The following is a 22,265-nucleotide window of genomic DNA, read 5'->3' as shown; positions in this document are numbered from 1 at the left end:
GGGGAGCTGGGGGCAGAGGAGGATCTTTGGAGAAGCAGCCAAATGTTCTTTGACTCACAGAAGAGCCTGGGGCCCAAAGGGCCAGCTGGAGGTCCACTGTCTGTCTGTTGAAGGCTCTGCTAGACTTTCTGTCTCCTCCACCCCTGGGAATCCAACCATAAGAGGAACTAATCTGGCTCCCCTCTGCACCCCTCGCCCCCAACAGTTTCCTTCCTGTGCTCTCTGGGGGAAGATGAGCGCTGGGAAGGGAGGGATGTGGCTGGTGAGGCGGGTCCAGCTCAGCTGGGCCACATCTGTATCCTTAACAGTGGCCTCCCCATTCCTGCTTCAAACTGCAGGGGAATAGGAGAGCCCCAGTTCTCCCCAGGAAACAGTGATATGACTCACTCCCCAGGATAAGCCATGGAAGAATGCAGCCTTTTTTCTATAAAACTCATGTAGAACTGTAGAACTCATTTTTTTCCCACCTTTATAAGGCAAACTGTGGAGCAGCACATATGTTAACAGAAAACTCCAAAAATAACTGTGACTTGAGTGAGACAGAAGTTTATTCACCTCTTTCATAAAATAATTCTGAATATAAGCAAGCCGGGGCTGGTATAGTGACCCTGAAAATTTTTAGGGATCCAGTGTCCTTCCAACTCATCTTCCTGGTCCAAGATGACTGCACACGCTCCTACCATCATAGTTGAGTCCCAGGCAAAAACTTGGCAGATAGAAATGCTTCTCTCTTTAAAGAGACTTCCCAGAGGTCAAACCCAATGCTTCCACTTATTCCCAGAACCCTAAGATGCCCTGAGGGGCAGAGATTGGCTAGAACTAAGTCATCAGGCCATAGCCTGCTGTAAAGAAAGCTTGGAAGTGAACTTTTATCTGGGTAGCACTGTCCTGTCCCATCTTCTCCCATAGCCACAACCCAGTTCAGGCTACTTTCCGTTCTGTGATGACCACAGACCTAGTCTTCCTGCCTCCAGGCCAAACCCACCACCTGCCCAGAGTTTTTCTATAAAATACACATCTGGCCATTTCACTCTCCTGCTCAAGAACCTTCAATGGCTCCCTGGAGCCCTTGGAATAAACTACGAACTCTGCCTTCAAAACACTTCACAATCTGATCTCAGTCTTCCCTTCCAGATCTTGCTGATCTCCAGACACAGTCCCTCCCCTCCCTTGCACACAGTCCAGCACCCCCCCCCCCCCGCCAGATTCCTCGATGGCCCTCAAATAGTTCATACCTCAGCAAATAATCCATACCTCCCCTTGACTGCAATGCTCCTTTGGCCTTTCGATTCCTGATAAATTTCCATCTATCCTGTAAGACGCTGAATAAGCATTACCTTCTCTATGCAAAGCCTTTCTTGCCCCTCTGTGGACCTCCTGGGAATTTTCTGGGACATTCTCTTTCAGAAGTCTGAAAGTCCTCGAGAGGATAGGCCATCTAAGATTTAGAGCTGCTCACCTGCCTATGACCGTGAGTCATGGCAGACGCTTTGTAGGGTTTTGTTTGCACAGACTTGGTATGGTTTAAGACAACATTAAACCCTTCCTGCTGGATTAGAAGCCCCTCGAGGGCCACCACCTTGGTGGCCCCACCACTGAGCCCAGGGACTGGCACTGAGTAGGGCTGAATGCGCAAAGAACCCAAAGAAGACGCAGCTCCTTCTCTCCCCCGTCGTTAGCTTGAGTCCTGCTGCTTCACCGGCTGGCCCCCACGACAACCTGACCGGTGGCTAACACTCCCAGAGATGACATTACAAGGGAACAGATATGAGCCATCACAGGGATCCTCACCCACATCCACGCTGTTCCGATTATGAGATGTTTAGTCTGTACTGTCTCCCCTGGCCTTTTTTTTTTTTTTTTAATTTTTTTTTTTTAATGTTTCTTTATTTTTGAGACAGGGAGAGACAGCATGAACGGGGGAGGGTCAGAGAGAGAGGGAGACACAGAATCAGAAACAGGCTCCAGGCTCTGAGCTGTCAGCACAGAGCGTGATGCGGGGCTTGAACTCACGGACCGCGAGATCACGACCTGAGCCGAAGTCGGATGCTTAACCGACTGAGCCACCCAGGCGCCCCTCCCCTGGCCTTTTGACCCACAACAGAGACGGCGTGATTCCTGACAGAAACAGAACCGCTCCTCCACCCCGGGGTCCTCCGCATCAGTGTGAGCACCGAGCAGAGACTCCAGGCCTCTCGTCTCCCTGCCAGTTCTGGGATGTTGAGTGACAGCCTTCAGACCAGAACGGCTCTCTCCCTAGACTTGGCAGCCTCTGGACACGGTGTCATGAGGTTGAGGAGCTGGGGACGGGTCTTTGGGTTGCTGTTTTCCTCAACCTCCCCACACGCAGGTGCCCGGGGAAGTCCCTCAGTGACTACCTGGAAGGCAGGCTTTTTTTTTTTTTTTTTTTTTTTCCTTTGGGGGAGTGCCTACAGAACGTTGTCGTCGCACTGCCACCTTGAAGACACGCCTGGGGCATGAAGACCTTCTTCCCCAAGAAGCCCCAGGGCCCTGGTTCTAGGCTCCATATCCCTTCCCCTTTCACAGAACCTTCCAGTTTCCGGGGTGAATGCCTTCCCTGGGGGAAAGGATGGCCAGGATTCTCAGGCCAGGGAGATCCAATATTTATCTCGATTCTCCACCGCCAGCCCACACACACACCACACACGCCAGCATCGTCTTCCCCACCCTTTATGTTCCCAGAGCACTTTGCACCTTGATTCTGGTTTTTAGATGCTCATTCATAATTATCTGTGATTGTCTATGAACGAGACTCACCTCCGCCTCCTAATATTAAGTGACACAGAGAAGGGGCCCAATGGTGGTGGATGCCCTCTTCTCTCCTATCCTCTCCCAGGATTCCCACTCAATGGAGAAGGAGGACCCTGAGGTTAGCTCCATCCCTTGGAGGGCAGAAGAATAATCTAGAAGACTTATCTCAATCTAGAAGAATAATCTAAAAGCCTCCTCTGGGAGGTTTTCCTGCTATCTATGGTGACCGTATCCTGGTGATCATGGTGAGGTCAGCTTGCAACTTGGTGGGGGGTGATCTGGCTTCCCTCTTTCCCCTTTCTGCAGGAAATGATCAGAGCTGAATTTGTTGAGCACATACGGTGTCCCAGGCCCTGTGCTACGTGACGGACTTCCACTTTCTCATTTAAACCACACAATCAGCCTTTGAGTTGGAGTTAGCAAGCTGAAAAGACTAGCCTAAGGTCACGTAGTGAGGGAGAAGCAGACTCTGTCCCCCGCACAACACCGCCTTCTTGGACAGCCTCAGCTGGTCCTCGTCCATCCCTCTCCCTTCTGGGGCTTGCCTGCTGAAAGAATTCACTCTCTCAAAGTTCACGTCCTCGCCTGAAACGTGAGAGCCGCAATACTTCCCTCAAAGGTGCCTGTGAGATTCCCTTATATTCAGCATGTCAGGCACAGAGCCCGGTGCACAGGAGGTACCCCCCCCCCCCCCGCCCGCCATCGTCCCGCAGGCCTCCCCGTTGGGGTGGGGGAGGAGAAGGGTGACCCGCCATCGCCATCGCCAACCACCCAGCTGTCGCAGAGGCGGGACAGCCCCGAGCTGTCGGCTCCCTGAGCTCCTGTTCCACATCACAGCCGATTAGTTACAAATAGCTTCCTCTCCTCCCGTATCACTTACACAACAGAGAGAAAGAGGCGATTGTTCCTGAGGAGGAAGGTCTCCCAGGCTCCTCTCACCAGGGCAACTGAGAGACGCATGGTGGGGGGAAGAAGAGGGGCAGGAGGAGAAGCAGGGCGTAGTCACAGGAGAGGAGGACGTGGAGGGTCCCCGCAGTTGGGGAGGGACTGCTGGACATCCACCCTGGTGGACAGTGTGCAGGCAGGGGACCAAGGCTTAGCAAGGCTCCTGAGCTGGGAGGGCAGGCGAGGGAGGCAGCTCTGGCAGCCGCTCGTGAGCCCGATTCCTCGACATCAGCCTGCCCAGTGGCTCCAGTTGGGGAGGGGCTGCCCCCCTCGTTGGGTAGCCGCAGCACAGCAGGTGCCTGGCCTCTGGATTTCTCAAGAGCTTTGGACACCACCGGGATCTGAACAAATGCCCTCCCTCAAAGCAGCCGTGACTGGCCAGCCCTCCAGCCCCTCTGGTTTCAATAAAGCTCAATCTGGGACTCAGCGTCAGAGAGGCTGCTGAACACGAGGTGCTGGCTGTGGCCCCAGAGCCTCCCTTTGCCCTTGGTGGTCCTTGACTCTGCTGTCACCGCTAAGCTAGGTCCCTCCGTTAAAGGCGAAGGCCGAGCACGCACAGAGGACCCCTTTGTCATCCTCTTAGCGCAGCTGAGACCAGCTGGCATTTTCACAAAGGGCTTTACTAAATACTAAGGGAGAACAAAAGGGAAATAATTACAGAAAACACGAAAAACCCAGCCCTGGCTGCCAAGTGCCCAAAGTACAGGTTTCCGATCCTTTGGTGACGACGCGTCTCCCCAAAGGCCTGGGACGAGGCGGCGGGCACCTTGCCTGGCTTCCCTTGTTCGCAGCCCTCGTGGCGGGTGCCATCTTGTTTCCCACCCCTGGGAACCGCTGGATCACCCGTGGGCTCTGCTTTGGTCTCCTTTCCAACTTGACCCCGCCCCAGGCCCCCCACTGGGTTCTGGTCTCTGGCCAGAAGCATGAGCCTTGTCCCCCGGGGGCTGGCGGGGCTGTGGTGACCAACCCAGGGCGTGATTACATAGTAATGGGAGGTTGTCCTCCCACACTTAACCCCTACAGAGAGGCCCACCCAAGTTGTATGGAGCATGGGGTCTCGGAGGGCTGCCTCTGAAGACTGAAGGACAATTGGGTAAGGAATGGGCAGACTTGGGACGTCTTCCCTGTAGGGAGAGGAGAGAGTGCTTGGAGGATTGATCCAACTCAACAAACATTACGTGTGCCAGGCACTGGACAAGGTGCTGGCAATCCAAGGGTGAACAGGTGTCTGCCTTCTCAGACCTACAGTCTGAGGGAAGACGGACAAGCAGCTGGGCAGTGATGAGACTATGAGCCGGGTGCTGTGATGGAGAGGCAATTCAAGGTGCTGGGGGGACCTGGATGAGGAGGGCCTCACCCAGTGGCCGGCAAGGCTATTAAGCCTGCCTGAAGAAGTTCATGGAGATGGGGCGCCTGGGTGGCTTAGTCAGTTAAGCATCTGACTCTTGGCTTCGGCTCGGGTCACGATCTCATGGTGCGTGAGTTCAAGCCCCACGCGGGGCTCCGTGCTGCTGATGCAGAGCCTGCTTGGGATTCTCTCTCCCTCTCTTTCTACCCCTCCCTCCCACTCTCTCTCTCTCTCTTAAAATAAATAAATAAACTTAAGAAGAAAAAGTGCATGGAGAGAAGGAAAGGGGCTCAGTGTTAAGGCTGAGGTGGGCCCACAGGAGACCCTAGCCCAGGGGGTAGGAGGAGAAGGCAGATGAAACTGACCAAGCAGCTTCCTGCTGGTGACCTTGGCTAGTTGGTGGCTACAGCTTGTCCGGCCTATAAAGTGGAAAGGCCCTCGGCCCAAGCTGCCGGCTGCTGCTGTCCCTGCCAGCCAGGAAAGGAGAGATTCTAGTCCTTGGAGATGCTACTTCTCACCCACCTATGCCACAGCCAGGTCTGGGGCTCAGGGACAAGGTCACAGGGAGTGTGCTTACCTCGTGCCACCTGAGACAGATGCTGAATTGTCATCAAGGGAGTAGGAAAAGTCACAGTTGGGAAATAGTTCAGAGGATCAACACAATGAAAAGGCTAGGCCAAAATGGGAAAATGAGTCAGGAAGCTGAAAGGCAGGAAATTGGGATGGGTCGAGGCAGGTGTTTTCAGGCTAAAACCATGACTAATGCAAGGTGTGGGAAGCCCGGTGTGCTGGGACGGCCTTGGGAGGAAGGGGCCGGCCTGGCAGCCTGGTGTGCAGGACTAGAACCCACAGCTTCTCAGGGTGACTATTGTCATGGCCCAGACCCTGTGTTTACCTATATTTGTCCGACTCCCTGCGACAGGGTCGGCTCCAGGCCTGGGTGAGGGCTGCTCCCTGCCACACATCGTCAACCTTGCAGAGTCTGTCAAGCACCCACTCTGCTCCAGCAAGGGGAAGCCTCCGAAAAACGTTCAAGACACGGGCCCTACCTTCTAGGTAGGTAATCTGGTTGGCACAGAAAGCTTATGCCCGCTGGACAGAACTTGGAGAAAGACTTAGGCTGACCCTCACCTTGCTGCTCTCTTAGTAGCTAAATGACTATGGGGAAATCACTTCGGCTCCCCGCCTCTCCATCTTCCCATATTCTAAATGGGAATCACGAAAACGAGCTCCCAGTGTTATGGTGGCATTCAGCCGAGCTGAAGTGGCTCAAGCGCCAGGCACAGCGCTTGGCCCATAGTAAGTGCTCACTGAACACCATTTCTTTCCCGGCGACGACGCGTGATTGCGGTGATAACCAGTTCCCTGTGGAGTTTCGAGCATTGGTTCTGCCGGTGGATCTACTCAAAAGGCCTTGATGACAGCTGGGGCCCGATCGCCTGGATGGTGATGGGGAGAATACAGGGCACAGGAGGCGGAGGAAGGAGTGCGCACGCATTCACTCGGACAAGCCAGTCCCTCCATCGTCCTGCTCTGCAATTGGCAGAAGCAGAAAATTCTTTATTTTCTATCTGTCTCATGTCCGTGATGGCAAAGACCCTGCCCTGTAACAGGAGTGTTTTTGTATCTCTAATAAGAATCCAAAGTTGAATCAGAAGTCAGGCTGTTAGTCCTGACTTGCGACAGGAGCATTATTCCCACTTGGGACGGAGGAGGCAGTGGTGGGGGGGGGGGGGGGGGGGGCTCTGAGAAGTACCGGAAGTCACTTTAGGTTATGTGGCTGGTAAGGACTGGGGCCGTGATCCAGGGGAGCAGAGCCACCAGCACGCCCGCCTGGACTGGACGTGAGCAAGAGTGAGCTCCTGTCTAACCCATGAAAATGTTGGGTCTCGCTGCTTTCGGCCCCCAGCCTACCGTAGCTAATTCATCTCACAACCCAAGAAGCCAGGTTTAGAAGGGTGCGGTCCCCAGTTTAGTGACAAAAACAAAAAACAAAAAACAAAACACAGGCACACTTGTGGGAACCACAGACATGGTCCAGGCATTCCGTTCGCTCAAGAGTGTAGAAGGAGGGTACAGCATCCCCAGCTGTCTGTACCTGTCCCTCATGAACCGAAGCCTTGAGGGAACCCCTGCGCCACACCCCCAGCACCTGGGCCAGTGCCTAAAGTATAGTAGGACTGAAGCAATATGGGTCAAATTAAAGAATGAATACAAACACATGCACATAAATAACATATGCATCCCTATATACACATTTACAGGCAAATATGCCCAATGCATAAGTGCTGAAAACATTCAGTTATAGACAGCCATATACAATACAGATATTTAAATATACACACTCATGCACAGCACATGCTTGTGCCCACGTACACAAATCCAAATCCAAAATAAGAAACACACATAAACACATGTGCTATGCCCACACAGACATTATGGACAAACATATATGATCCAGGCATGCACGGATCTGCTCACCCCCATACACATGCATAGCGATGCCCAGACACCCTCCACCATGACCCTGGGCCCAGGAAGGAGTCTGTCAGCTCCATGAGTCCTACCTAACATGCTGGAGCTCGTCAGAAAGTTCCTTGCAGCCCCCGCTTAGCTGGTGGATGACTGGCCCCTGGCTCTTGGACCTCCGGGCTTGGCCAGGCAGGGAGGCAATATCTCTGGCAGCCCCGCGTGGGTGGGCAGGCAGGCAATGGACACAGAGGTCACTGGGGTGAGAGCTGGGGCTGCCCTGGCCTCTCTGCTCCTGGCTGGAATGTGAGCAGTAAGGGGCTGCCCCCCAGGCCTCTCCCCTCCCACAGTGCCCACCAGCCCCAGGCCCAGGCCAATCCCTGAATCCCGTGGGGTTCTTGCAGCCAGGGAGCTGTGCATGGAGAGTGGTGGGGTGATGAACGCTCAAGGACCATGGCAGGGCGCACACAAATGCACAGAGATGCACAGTCATACACAGAAGCCGGTCTGGATATTTATCCACACGCAAAGACACAGGCAGGCATACAAATTCCCAATCCTACTGAAAGGCACATTCAGACGCTTCCAAACACACCTGGAGACACAGAAGAGACACGTACACACACGTAATCACTCAAGCATGCAGAGATATGAGAGACCAGACCCACACACAAGCCGCACTCGGACATACATACGGCAGACATAGGCACGCAGACCACATGGACCCAAAGCACATGTGGATCTCCACAGTCACGCACCAGTGCCCACGCGTGCACACACAGACGCACACAGATCCCTAGAGGCAGACCCCTGCTGAGTCGGAGATTTCTGTCTCCTGGGATCGGGAGGAAATGCTGCACTAGGCCACTCTCAAACCACATGTAGCGGCCTGAGAAAACTGCCTTCCCACAGGAGGAAACAGTGCTGGACCCTCAGCCAGGTGCCCGCAGCTGGGCGGCCCTACTGTCTGAGTGCCTGACCAGGAGGATGGTGCCTGGGGTGCAGACACAGTTCTGGAGTCACGTGGCTTGCATTTTGTTTCCGTCAATTCCTCAAAAACACACGCGCGCACACTTTTCAAGAGCGTATGTACATGCGCGACGTATACCGGCAGGGGCACTCTGGGAACCTCAGTTTCTTCATCTACAAAATGAAGTTAACAAGCCTTTCGCCCCAGGGGATTGTGGGGACGGCATAGGTGGCACTGTAAAAGGCCAGACCAAACTGCTGCCTTCCTAGGGGTCTGGAGTTGCAGTCTCTTCCGGGGCCGCGACAGTCAGGAGCCTCCCTGGCAAATGTTGCGCTCCACTACCTGGATGCCCGCACCCACGCCAGCCCAGAGGAGCGGGAGCGCAGCCGCCGGCCCCTCTCGGGGTCGGCCCTGGGTGCCGCCTGGGTCGCGGGCGTCCCGCGGGAAGCTGCGGGTTGGGCGGCGGCGGGGCGGGAGCGGCCGCCGCGGGGGCGCCCCTTCCGCGCACTGCGGGCCGGGCGCTCCCGGGTCCGCGCGGCCGCAGCGGCAGCCACCCGAGGGGGCCGCTCCCAGGCCTCGTCGACGGTGGGCGGGGCTGGCCTGTGGCCCCGCCCCCCTCACGGCCCTTGAAACCCAGTCGCCAACAGGCTGCAGTCCCAGAAGGGAGCTGCTGTCTGAGGAGGAGGCTGCCTCTCCACTGGCCTCCACGAGAGGCCCTGGGGTCGCGCTGGGCGCCCGAAGGGACCTCCCCAGGGACCCGCCTGCCCCACACCGCCCCGCCCCGCCCGGCGCTCCGCATCAGGTGCCCCAGCCCCAGCCCTACCTGCGGACTTCAGGCTCCCGGGGCTTCCAGAGGATGCTCGGGCCACCTGCGGTGACCTCGGAGCAGCAGTGAGGTCCTCTCCTCCTGTGCCAGGGGCTCCCCCAGGGGGCCGAGCATGGTGGTTTTCCCTTGGAACCTCCTGGCTTGGGACGTCTGAGAAGATGCCTGCCATGAGGCTGTTCACTTGCTTCCTGCAGCTCCTGGCTGGGCTGGCACTGCCCGCTGTGCCCCCCCAGGTAAGACCTATCCCAGCCCCGGCCTGGCCCCCCCCCCTTATCTTCCCAGCTGCCAGCACTGGGGGCAGGGGCTCTGAAATCACAGACCCACTCCTGGGAGCGGCACCTCCATGGATGTCCACACACTTCCCAGGAGCCAGGCTGGACCACATCTTCTGGGAGAAGACCTCAGGCTGGGCTGTCCCAGACTCAAGCTCCGGGGTCTGTCTTGGCGGGGGCAGGGAAGCCACAGGGAAGGGAGGGAGGTTTCCTGTCTGGCCCCTGGAGCCCTGGTGGCTTTGCTAAAAGCATCTCTCCACTAATCCCAGGCGGGTCCCTGGCCTTGTGGTCAGGGTCGAGGCCCCATGACCAGGCAGGCGCCCCCAGGACCTCTGACCTGGCCTGGTGGAGGGGAAGCCAGCGGAACAGGCCATTGGTGGGGAGGCTGGACCCTGCCCCCACCAGGGTTCTGGGTGAGCCCAGGGCTCCTGGGTGGGCTGAGGGTGAGACAAGAGGTCCTGCTGTGCCCTCTTTCCCGGGTGGGCAGTCAGAGTTCCTGAGTGCAGGGCCTGGGGAAGCGAACAGGGCCCTTTTCCCAGGAGCTGGGTGAGTCTGGCTGGGAGCCAGCTTGGGCAGTGAAATCCTGACAAAGCCAATGAGATCCCTTCCCACTGCACTGTCCTGCTGCCCCAGGAGTCCCCAGCCCCAACCCAGGAGTGGGTGGGCTGGGCAGTCCTGCAGGGGCGGAAGAGCCCCACTACCGGCCACTGCCTGCCTGCTGCAGGGCTGGCCAGAGGTGTAACGTTACCGGCAGCACCAGCTCATGGCGCCACCCGCTCCAGCCCCTCGGCTCCCACCAGCTGATCACCTCCTCCCGCCCCCCACCCCCACCCCGGGGTTTTGGCACCCAGCCAAGGCGGGCTGCACAGGGCCCAGCAGGGCTGGCCTGGGGCTGGGGAGAAGGGAGACCCCTAAGGGTTGCAGGATCTTTGAGACATAGAAGGCAAGGGTCTGCAAAAGCCTGTAGCCTTCCACCCTATCCAAATGAGGAAACTGAGGCCAGAGAAAAGGGTGGGATCCACTCAGGGTCCAGTGAGATCTTAGTTGCACTGGGAAAGAGGCGGCTCTGAGACAGGGCAGAGCATGTGCAGCGGGTGGCAAGGAGCTCAGAGGGGCCTCTATGCTCTTGTCAATTCGGCCCCAGAGCACAGAAGCCCAAGGTGGACCCCTCATCTCTGCCCTTTTCTGTCCACAGCAGTGGGCCTTGTCTGCTGGGAATGGCTCATCAGAGGTGGAAGGTAAGCACGCTGGGCTGGGGGTGCACGTGCTCACCAAGCCCGCCCCTCCCAGTCCTCTGCAGAGGATACTAAGGCGCTGGCATGAAGGATGGGTACAGGCTGGTATGAAGTTGGGGAGAGTCTGCAAGCTGGCTGACATCCTAGCTGACAAAGTGGGCAGGGCTTGAGAGATCCTCCTCTTGTGACCCAGGAGCCCAGGGAGGTGTATTCCTGGGCCAGGGTCACCCAGCACGCAGACAGTGAGGCTGGGGCCAGTATATCCAGGGTTTGTTCAGTTGGCTCGGAGCCCCTTCCCAATATAATGTAAGGAGGCAGATGGGGTCTTGGAGGGCAGTGTAGGCAGTGAGTGCCAGGAGCCATACTAGGGATCCAGGAGCTGGTTGCCGTGGGCAAGCCATCAAGAGGATTAGGGAGGGGTGAGGGGACCTTCCCAGAAGCCCAGCCCTGGCGGAGCTGCAGGGATCTGACCAGGCCTTTCCATTGATTACAAACAGACAGAACATGAGTCGTGCCCTCCCTGGCCCCTCCACTCCTCACCCCCGGGGTTGCATCAAGAGGGAATGTTCAAAGGGTGTGTCTTTTGCCAAAGGGACATACGTGCAGAAAGCAGGAGGCCCGTGCCAGGCCCCCTGTCTCGCTCCTCCCTCCCAGCCTCTCTGAGACGTGCAGCAAAGCCACACATCGCTACTGAGGCTTCCCCTCGTGCTGTGGGAGAGGGAGCGTGTAGGGACATGCACACGCACACTCGTGGTAGCCTCTGAGAACTGGGAACACCCTCCCCCTGGGCCCTGTCTGCCTGGTGGCCAGTCTCTCCTGGGCACTGAAAAGGTGAGGGGAGGTAGCAGCCCTTAACTTCACTGACACTCTCCCTGTCACCCTGCTGTGCCCGCTGGCTCTGGCACAATATTATTCTCTTGGGACTTGGGGAGGGACCCATCAGCCATCTCCACCCCATGACCTTTTTGATGCTTTTAGTGTATTTCAGCAACAGGTACCAAAGAAGTCTGAATTTCCTTTTCCTCGTCTGTAAAATAGGAACATTAGATTACATGATATCCAACGTTCTTTTTCCCAGAGTGTGGGATTCTCTGACTCCCACGGAGGAGACACAGGAGTACATCTCTCCCGTGGCCAGGGGTGAGGAGGCTTAGAAGTGTCAGTTCATTAGAGCCACTGCCCTGTCATCCTATCAGCCTAATCAGCCAGGGAGCGTGGACTGTGGCCAGGTGAAACACCATGAGTTTTGGACCCCAGTTACCACAATCTGAAAATGCCATCCTCTCCTGCTAACATCAGACAAGAGACAGAAGGGTCCGTACTTTGCAACCGTAGACGTTGATTTTTGCTACTACTATTCATGGCACTCGTGTTGGGCAGTCCCTCTAATTCTGTGCTGGCCACGGGCTGTGAACTGGGAAGGCATTCATTTTCTCCCCATTTTATAGATGGAGAACCTGAGGCTCAGAGAGGTCCTTGGGGCCACCTAAAGCCTCAGACGCGCCCCCGTAGATGTGGCAAAGTCGGGGTGCGTAGCATCGGCCTTCCCCGTGGCTCATGACCGTGCAGGCATGAGCAGCGTGTCCCTTTTCGGCAGGCTGGCTGTGTGCCCCGCCAGTGCCATGGAGAGGACACCTGCCGAATTCAGGCTGGTGGCTGGCGGCTCAGCCCAGCTCTGCGGCCCCTCCCCAGGAGCTTGCTGTCAGGATTAAACACTTCCCTTCCTGTGTCTCCTGCATCCCAGGTCATAGGCAGATGGAACCAGATTGGAGGCTTGCCGCCAGGGCTGGCGAGAGATCGCCGAGAGCCCAGTTGCGGCCCTGGCCGCAGCCTCATGGAACCGCCCAGCCCTGGCCAGGTGACTGACCGAGCCACAGCCTCGAGTTCCTCTCACCCCCACCCCGCCTCCGGAGCAGGTCAGGGGGCCAGAGGAAGTGCTCGCAGGAGCAGCTGAGCAGAGCTCTTTCCTGAGGGGCTCAGCCCACATCTGGGAGCGGTCACCACACACCTGGAGCCAGCCCCTCGCCCACCCCCCTCACATAGCCCCCTCTGTTTCTCCCACGTGCCCAGACAGTGGCCTCCAGGGACGAATTGCCCTTTTTCCTGGTGCCTGCCAGGTAAACCAGACAAAGCCCGCCTCCTTCTTAGCCACCGCCCCCCCCCCCCCCCCGCCCCTTCCCTTACACAGTCTGGTCATGTGGCCCATGGAGCCTGGGTCCTGATGACGTAGTCTGCATGGTGGGGTGTGGGGGCGAGGAAAGGAAATCCCTTCTGCCGCCAAGGCCCAGGCAGCTCTGCTTAACCTGGCCGTGGCCCTGGCCGCCCGGCGGGGTGGGAGCCTGTTCGTAGAACGGTAGGGGCTGAGGTGCCCCTTCTCTGCTGCTGTCCCCCTCCCTGATGGCCGGTGCCAGAGCAGGAGACTGAGCTGTCTGTGGCGCTTTGGCAGCCGGCTGTCCCTCTGCTGTTATTTATGTTGTCCACGGCTGAGGTGAAACATTCAGAGTTACATAGTGCTCGTGGATTTTAGACTAAACATGTGCTCATGGAGTTACAATAGGGAGGTGCTCCTCTGACCTTGCACTGCAAAGGCTGGCGCTTACAGGGAGAGGGGCTTGTGTCCCACTTGTGTCCAGGGAGAGTATTCCCGTGGCTGGAGGGGTAGGATCAGGGCAGGCATCTGGTCCCCCTCCTATCCCCGGGCCCAGCCCCTAGTGCTCCCTAAGCAGACAGGGCAGAATGCAGCAGCAGACGCCCAGATAAGCACGGTTTATTGCCTCTGTGGCCGCCTTGGCCAGCTCCACGTGGATACACTGCCTCGGGTATTTTCCACCAGCTTGCAGCCTTTCCCGAGGGCCCCTGCTAGGGCTGAAGTTTATTTTTCCTCTGAGATTACCCTGAGACTCACGGCCTTCCAGGCTCAGTGGAATGGACTTCGGCCCCTTCTGCCTCCTAGGAAAGGCCATGGAAGGAAGTGAGGGGCTGCTAGGAGCGGCCGTTGCTCTAGGGCAGAGGCTGCAGGGTCCCCCAGGTGATCCAGCTTCCCTGTCCTTCCCCATCAGCTGAGGACAACCATCAGGTATAAGGCAGGATGACCCAGAGTTAGAGATGTTTCTCTGCCCACAGTCTCAAGGCTGGGCTGGGTTGCAAGCACAGAATCCCAAACCATGTGTCAGAGCCGAGAGAGACCTTAGCAACCATCTATTCCCAGCCTTCTCGTTTTTCCCCAGCTGAGGAAACTGATATACCCAGAAAGTTTAAGTGACCTCCCCCAGGTCACACAGCCAGTATAGGACCAGGACTAGAAGCCAGGTCTCCTAACTCTGGCTACTCACTTTCTGGGAGCCTCTGTTTGGGACCAGGCCCCAGGCCTTCGCCTGAAGGAGCATCTTTTGAGAGATTCCAGACGAGCTGACAAAAGATCCTGGTCACAACCACTAGGATGTGGTGGGGGTCAGGGATGTCCCTGATAATCCTCAGTGAACTGTCATCTAATCAATCAATAATTACCTAGCCTATTTTTACTGGGTGCTTGGGTCCCTGTCCTCATGGAGCCTCGACTTGGTTGTAAAGGAGATAAGAGCCACTAGTGGCCAAGATAAGGTAAAATCTCGGGGCCAAATTATGCTCAAAGGAGGAACATCTGTTCATACTGGGAAAGTTGGAGAAGGCTCCGGAGAGGAGGTGGGATAGTGGGCTTTATTTGGTTAGGAACAGGAAGGGGACAAAGAGCACATCCCAAAGGTGGGAATAATGGTGATACAGCTGAGCTTGATGTGAGGGCTGGTCCCACTGAAATGGAGAGTGATGTGGACAGCGCACGATGCTGGCCGTGGCCTTGGCTGCCGAGTAGAGGAGCTGGCTCAGAGAGGGGCAGAAAATAAGGACTAAGGGGAGGCTAACCCTCCCTGTGGGACTCTATAAGCCAGTCATGCAGAACTGACTGTTCTCTGCAAATTCCCCAAGATCAAGGAAGCAGTCGATCAGGCCTGAGAAAGGCCCCGAGGGCCTGAAGAGCCCCCAAGACACACGCTCCTCAAAGTTCCAAGGGCGCCACGGCAGATGTGGGTGCCTGCGTTGAGAACAGAGCAGAGAGGCCAGACCCTGAGAAACTCCATTCCACTGTGGTTTCTGTCCAGCTAGGGGTCCAGCAGTCCTCCCAGAGGCATCATGTCAGGAGTTCAGAGCACAGAGCTCATACAGGCTGGGGGCTTCCTGGAGGAGGGAGTGCGGGCTGAACCTGGAAGGCCCTGCGGGGCTTGGGGAGCTGGCACTGGGCCTTTGAGGGGCAGGCTCCTCCTGACTTGACCCAGCTGTCTGTGCCTCCTTGTAGTGGTGCCCTTCCAGGAAGTGTGGGGCCGCAGCTACTGCCGGGCGCTAGAGAGGCTGGTGGACATCGTGTCAGAGTACCCCAGTGAGGTGCAGCACATGTTCAGCCCCTCCTGCATCTCCCTGCTGCGCTGCACCGGCTGCTGTGGTGATGAGAACCTGCACTGCGTGCCCGTAGAGACGGTCAATGTCACCATGCAGGTAGGGAGGGGAGGAGAGCAGGCCAAGGTCCCGGGACCGGAACTGACTCCGAGGCCCCGGCACTCCCCACCCCAGCACAGTTCTCCCCCCTTCCCGAGCCCCGTCCCAGCTTGGAGCCCACTCCAAGGGCTCTGGCCTGGTCCTACCCCATGACCCAAGGACGTCTGGTGGAGCTTGGAAAGGAAACCTGTTCAGATGCAAGCAGTCCTCGTGTATACCAGGGGCATTCGGTGCCCTGAGCTTTGCGTGTGTGCACATGGGCACGCGTACACACACACACACACACACACACACACACCTTGTTTATTAAGCACTTGCTAGTAAGGCCAAGCCCTGTGCTAGGTGCTCCTAAATGTTACTTCTGTTACCTCAAAACGCCATCCTTCAAGGCAAGTGTTATTTACATTTCACAGATGAAGGGCTTGAGGTTCAGAGCTGGCATTTCACTGGCTCAGCAGGTAGAAGAACCAAGACTGTACGTAGGTCGCTCCGACTCCACAGCAGAGTCTCCCTTCCTACACTATTGCCATGCTGGTGGCCCCGGGGAAGGAGGGACAGGGGCCTCCCTCAGATCCACATGCAGGTGGGAGGGCTGTTTACCCCCGACTCAAAGCACAATGAGAGTATGTGATCCCAAGGCTGGTGGCAAACAAGGAGTCAGGTCCCGCTCCCAGGGAGGGGGTGGAGAGACTATTGGAAACCCAGGGGCCATCCTCCAATCCCGGCCTCAAACCTTTCTCTCCTGGAAGCTCCTGAAGATCCACTCTGAGGACCGGCCCTCCTACGTGGAGCTGACATTCTCTCAGCACGTCCGTTGCGAGTGCAGGTAGGTCCTCGGGGAGCGGCAGGGACAGGCCCTTCTCATTTGGGAGCCTCAGCCCTGTGGCTGCCCATCCCTCCCGCGCTGTCTTCCTGGCTGAGGGAGACGAAGGAAATAAGGGACCAGTGGCAGCTGCCTTCTATGCTCCACATCAGTCAGTTTTGCCCGGGGAAGTGGTCCCATCAGCTGGAACACAGTTGCCTGAGAAGCCACAGGGGCAGAGGAAGCCAGGGTCCATCCCAGACTTGGAGGGGCTGGGGGTGCGCTCTCCCCCTCCCTGAGGTGGGAGGGGGCCACCACAGCCCTGGAAGAGGTGCCTGGGGCTAAGACATTGCTAGCCTGGACTTAGTCCTAGGCCAGGCTGGCGCCCAGGGAAGGGGCGACTGGACTGAGGGGCACAGAGAGGGATACGCTCTGGCAGGAGAAAAGTGGCAGAAAGAAGGAGTCAGTGGCTTTCTTTAAAGCCAACCTCCGCCTGGCAGAGCCTCTAACCAGCAGTCTTGCTGCCTTTGCCCAGAGCACCCTGAACATTAGTTACCAGGAGCAGCAGGCCTGGCACTTTAACCAGGCTCAGGGAGGAGAGAAATGGGCTGGAACCCATTCTCCTGGTGCCCTGGGCCATACATAGATGGAGGCACCAGACTAGAGGTCCCGAGCCCTGACCTGAGGCCAGAAGACAGGGGGAGAGGCACCATTTATTGTGTGCACCTCTTTTGTGCCCCACACTAGGCACTTGAATGTTTTCTCATTCATTCAACAAACATTTATTGAGTGCCTGCTGTATGCCAGGCACTGCCCTAGATGCTTGGGATACAGTGGTGAGCAAGACAGACAAGGTCCCTCCTCTCATAACAACCCTAGGAGGCAGGTACTATTGTCATCCCCATTTTACAAATGAGGTAAACTGAGGCTAGTCAGGGAACCCCAGCCTATATAATCCCTAAGCCTTCCATTTCTCATGCTGCCTCTCATGGCCATAACCACATTCTTCAGGAGCCTCACTGCTGCCCTGGGCTGGGCCCTGCCTCCTGTCCAGGACTCGGGCCACCCCTTTTGGACCAGAGCCCAGGCTCTAGGCCCTCTTCACTCTACCTCTATTGGAGGCCCTGCTTCAATCCATTTCCTCCTTTCCGTCCTGGCCAGGGCTTAGTCATGTAACAATAGCTCAGTAATGAACACTCCTGGGCACAGTGCCAGAAGGTGACATTTCACCTTCTACGTCACCTCTGCCCTCACAGCCACTCTTTTGGGGCAGGCAGACCGAGGAGACGAAGGCTCACAGACCGTCTCTGACTGGCCCAAGATGGCAGAGACATGACCAGGCAGTCCCTGGTACCAAGATGCCCTGGTACCCTGCACTGGCTCCTAAGGACGACAGCCAGCCTGGGGCAGCATTGCCCCAGCCCCAAAGCCGACTGTTACCATACTGCCCACGCCCCCACCCCTGTTCCCAGGAAAGACGGAGGCCCTGTTCCCTTCCAATGGGTTGGGCAACAGGGACACCTTTCTTCTCACTTCTGGGCGAACAGCCACAGCCCTGGAGGCAGAACTAGGACATGCCTGGTGACTGTGGGGCTCGTGCTCACCTCCCTTCGCGTCACCCCCTCACGCACTCCCCCTGCTGTCGCCCGCAGTGTCATACATCCCCAGGGTGGGGGTGGCCGTTGTGCCCCAACAGGCATCCTGAGCTGGTGGCAACCATCCTCCAGTCCATGGCTTTGCCCCTCATTCGCTGTCCTTGCAGAAACTCCCAGCATGCACTCTGGGAGGAAGGGCAGGTACCAGGGAAGGAACTGAACAGAGAAAATCAGCAGAGAACAAACCCGCAAGTCCACAGACTTGATGCCAAGAGGCTGAAGAGTGCACAAGGCTGTGGGAAGGGGCCCCAAGAGGAGGTTCCTAATTCTAGCGGTGGGGTCACAAGAGCTTTGAGTGGAAGCTGAAGTCCAGAGACCTCTGGCCGTCCCTCCCTCACTGGCTCCATTCTGCCCCCTGGTGGTCTCAACACTAACTGCAGGACCAGGGCTGGATGTCTGAGAGGTGCCTGGGTGGCGGGGAGCCCCCTACTTACTGGCTTCCTGATTGTCCCCTGGTCTCTCTGTCTGTTTTCCCAGGCCTCTGCGGGAGAAGATGAAGCCAGAAAGGTAAGTGGCCTGGCTGGGGCTCCGGGCTATTCTCGGTCCTGCCAGCCTCTGTCCTAGCATGGGGGCCCCCAGCCACTTTGTCTTGACGCTTTTGGCTTATTGCAGGAGGAGACCCAAGGGCAGGGGGAAGAGGAAGAGAGAGAAGCAGAGACCCAGAGACTGCCACCTGTGAGTGCGCGGAGGGGGGGACCAGGGATGGCAAGGAGTCTGGGCCAGAGGGGGCCCCTGCCCTGCCAGCAGGGATCAGTGGTCGGGAAGGGGAAAGGCAAGGCCAGGGCAGAACAGGCAAGTGTCTCCTAGGGAATCTAGGGCCCAGGAAGCATCAGGGGAACTTGGTTCTTCATCAGGCTTAGCCCTGAGTCTCTTCATGGCCTTTAGTGAGTCACGTGACCTCTCTGACCCTCATTTTCCTCTGTGTGTAGAAGGAGGAGAACATTCAGTCATTCTACACACATCTCCCAAGCACTTACTGTGTGCCAGGTACTCCATGAACAAACCAACATGATTCTTGCTCCTATAGTGCTTCCATTCTAGTGAAAAATATTCTCACAACTGAAAACACATCTGGGGCTACTTCCTAGTGGCCCTGTGAAGACAGGGGTGCTGGGGATGCCGGTCTCCTGAATGTGTGCAGCCCTCGCTTTCCCCTTGGGCCCAGGCATGGACTTGGGGAAAGAGCCGGCAGTGTGGTCCATGTGCACCGCCCCCGCCCCCAGCCCCTGCCTGGCAGCCCCACATAGAAAGTGTCCCGTTCCTCCATCTGCCAGGACAGTGGTCCTCAAACATCTCATTTGGGAATCTCCTGAGAGAATTTCAAAAGCCCACGTGCTCCCTCGCTTCTTTTTAAGTTGACATTGAACTTGAAAAATCAGAAGTTCATCAAAAGTATAAATAGGTACATAGGATATCGTTTCTGGCATGGTATAAATATTAATGTTTTAATAAAGTCATTATAGAAATCTTTGGGTACACCCTATAGAATCAGCCACCCTAAGAGTTCCCATCACGCGCTTCAAAACAAATGTGAACGCTTTGCTTTAATAGCTGCATGTTTACGTTGCTTCTTTTTAACTTGAACCTGTGTTTCCATTCTGCTTCCCCCATAGAATTTCAGCCCAATTTTTTTGTTGTTGTTTTTTTGTTTTTTTAACGTTAATTTATTTTTGAGAGAGAGAGAGAAAGACAGAGTGTGAGCAGGGGAGGGGCAGAGAGAGAGGGAGACACAGAATCCGAAGCAGGCTCCAGGCTCTGAGCTGTCAGCACAGAGCCCGACGCGGGGCTTGAACTCCCGGAGTGTGAGATCATGACCTGAGCCGAAGTCGGACGCTTAACCGACCGAGCCACCCAGGCGCCCCTAATTTAATATTTTTTTTAATGTTCAAAAGTCCATTATGTGTCCCCTTGTCACATTTATCTGCCATAACAATGGTGTATAAATTTGAATTGTTTTCATTTTCCTGTGAACAGAAAACTCTAGACTAAGTCCTTTCCTGGAATAAGTTATCACGGTAATTATTAGTAGTACCAGTTGATCAAAACAGCACAGATATGTCATATTTTAATAAATGTTAAACATAAAAGTATAATCAATCTTACAGGGAATGCATCTCAATGAGATGATGGTGGCTACCTCTTTTTAATTAGTTAATGAATCCACTAATGAATGTTACCTCCTGCCAGACTGACACAGGATTCAGCATTAATTCCATTTTCATTTTTTAATAGAGGGAAAGGTTGAGAAACCATGCTCCCAGAAAGAAGTAAATGGGACTAGATGTCATACAATCATTTGAACTCCTTCCAAGTTATTTGCCAAAAGCCTCAAGGTGATCTGCTAACAAAAATTACTTCTCTTGGCTTATGAGCTGACAGTTCGGTTAAATTGTTCAATTTTGTTGAAAGCGAAGACTTGGAAACCACTTGACTTGCGAAAGCCTTGGTTACTTGGTCATTGGCCATATCTACTTTTTCAGCACCTACATGGATATCTCAGGTTGTTCTTTTGGTCACTGTCCCCACCCCACTAGTTTTACCCTGGGGCAAAGTACTGAGCTGGATTTGGAAAGGACAAGATGCTTCTTTCCTTCCTAAAGGGAGCGTGGCAGTTGTGACCTAGGTGGTGGGGAAACAGACCTCAGGCAATTTCTCATGCAGTTTTCAGGCAGAGGACGTGTGGAGGCTGAAAACCGATTCTCTTAACACCATCAATACTCACATACCCCTTGGACAATCTTCATGCACATCTAGGGTTGCCCGTACCCCTGTTAGAAGACTGTGGTCCTCGAGTAACCGGAGGCATTATTGCATGAAGCCAGGCTGGGTTCAAAGTTGGCTCTGTCACTGACTAGCTGTGTGACCTCGGGCAAGTTTCTTAACCTTTCTGGGCCTTAGTTGTTTTTTGTTTTTGTTTTGTCTTCTAAAGGGTCATGGTAGCAGGGCCTTCCTCATGGGATGTTGTTAAAGGGCAATGAAAGAGGGCTTAGCACAGGGCTGGGCACGTGGGTAAGTGCTTGGTGAAGGGTAACTCCTAGCGTCTTGGCCTCGGTGCAAGCAGAGACCCAGGAGTGCTGCAATCTCCCTGTGCTCCCTGTCCAAGCTTTCCCTCCAGGCCTGTCCCCCCTCCCATAGGAGGGACCCTGCCCTCACAGGGTGCTGATACCCCCTTTCTGTGTTTGGTCTCTGGCAGGTGCGGCAATACTGTTCCCCGGAGGTAACCAGCCCCTCAGAAGAGAGACAACCCCCACCCGGCTCCTGTATTTATTACCGTCACACTCTCAGTTACCTCCCTGCTGACACCTGCCCTCTATTTATTAGCCAATTGTATCCCTGCTGAATGATTTGCTTCCTCCAGGATGAGGGGCAGGGAGGGACAGGACCCTCAGGAATTCAGTGCCTTAAACAGAACGTGAGAGAAAGAAAGAAGGCAGCCACGGACCCATGTGTGTTTCAGCTGCGGGAGAAGCGCGCAGACGCGGCTTTGTGAGGGGCACGCCAGGGCCCGGTGGGCTTCCCCGGAGCAGGAGACAGAATGGGACCTGCCTCCTGTTCTGACCCTGGACCGCGTGGACCAACAGCGCTGGCTTTGGGAGCCCCTCGCCCCCGCAGGAGCGGAGGAGCCTGTTCTGTCGCCCGGGCCCAGGCTGGAGGGGAAGGCACGCCGGGGATGGAGGGGTCCTTCTGCGTCCTCCTCCTCCTCCTCTGGGCAGCAGCTCCGCACCCTGGAGATCCGCCGAGTTCAGCCCCAGAGAACGATGCTTGCCTGGGGGCCTTTGCCACTCCTCGCGCCCTAGTCTGTCCTGACGTCTTGCACTGCTTCGTGCTGGGACATTGTTCTTTACGGTCAAGGCATCACCACCTGCCCCTCTCAGGGACACAAGCAAAGAGGCGGCCCTAGGCCGGATGTGGAGCAAGCCGCCCCTCGGTGGCTGTCCGGCTGCCAAGCCAGATTCTCTTGAATAAAGTATTCTAGTCTGGAGGCAGCTTTCCCAGGGGAGTGTGTCTGCCGCAGCAGTGGGCCTCAACGGCAAAAACGTGGAAGCAGGACAGAAAGAGGGAGGCTGCGCTCAGGGCAGCCCTGGGGCCAGCTCCGGCCTCTCCTGCCGCACCCTGGAGTGTCTTCTCCCCCACTGCTTCAGGCAAAACCCTGGGGTCCACTCCTCCCGTCGCGACGGGTTCCCAAGATGTAATCTTGGCCTCAAAGTTGGGGGCCCTGGCCCCAGCCACCCCGAACACCCTCATCTTCAAGAGCACACTCCCTTTCCCCTTCCCCCAGGGCCGTCCCACTCTCAGTCCGGTGCTGGCCCCCTGGTCCCTGAGGAATGGGGGCTCCCAGTCTTCTCCCAGCCCTTTGGGACAGACGTCCCGGCTGCAGCATCCCAAGCCTGCTCGGGCTGCTGGCGCGGGCAGGGATTCCCAGATGCTGCCCGATTTCTTCTTC

The 22,265-nt window shown here is 56.3% G+C and overlaps 1 protein-coding gene and 1 long non-coding RNA gene across 3 annotated transcripts in view; both read left to right on the top strand.

The window, feature by feature from the left end:
• Nucleotides 1-6,772, top strand: part of LOC144616631 (uncharacterized) — a 36,798-nt gene extending 30,026 nt beyond the window's left edge. Inside the window, exon 5 of the long non-coding RNA XR_013556022.1 lies at nucleotides 5,988-6,772. This is a non-coding gene — a long non-coding RNA (uncharacterized LOC144616631). The remainder of the gene's footprint in view (nucleotides 1-5,987) is intronic.
• Nucleotides 6,773-9,160: 2,388 nt separating this feature from the next.
• On the top strand, nucleotides 9,161-21,803 carry PGF (placental growth factor). 2 transcript variants are annotated; one of them, XM_060620310.3, is made up of 7 exons: nucleotides 9,161-9,563; nucleotides 10,798-10,840; nucleotides 15,168-15,364; nucleotides 16,114-16,190; nucleotides 18,299-18,328; nucleotides 18,434-18,496; nucleotides 21,015-21,803. In XM_060620310.3, exons 1-7 carry the CDS (start codon nucleotides 9,489-9,491, stop codon nucleotides 21,040-21,042), a joined length of 513 nt encoding a protein of 170 aa, XP_060476293.1. In that variant the 5' UTR covers nucleotides 9,161-9,488; the 3' UTR covers nucleotides 21,043-21,803. The 2 variants fall into 2 exon arrangements, with proteins under 2 accessions (XP_060476293.1, XP_060476294.1); XM_060620311.3 differs by lacking the exon at nucleotides 18,434-18,496 and having other exon boundaries at nucleotides 9,162-9,563.
• The last annotated feature ends 462 nt before the right edge of the window (nucleotides 21,804-22,265 follow it).

This window comes from Panthera onca, chromosome B3 (assembly GCF_046562875.1).
Source record: "Panthera onca isolate mPanOnc1 chromosome B3, mPanOnc1 haplotype 2, whole genome shotgun sequence".
NCBI lineage: Eukaryota > Metazoa > Chordata > Mammalia > Carnivora > Felidae > Panthera > Panthera onca.
The sequence above is the reverse complement of the archived record's forward strand: the minus strand, read 5'-3'. Positions and strand labels throughout refer to the sequence as shown.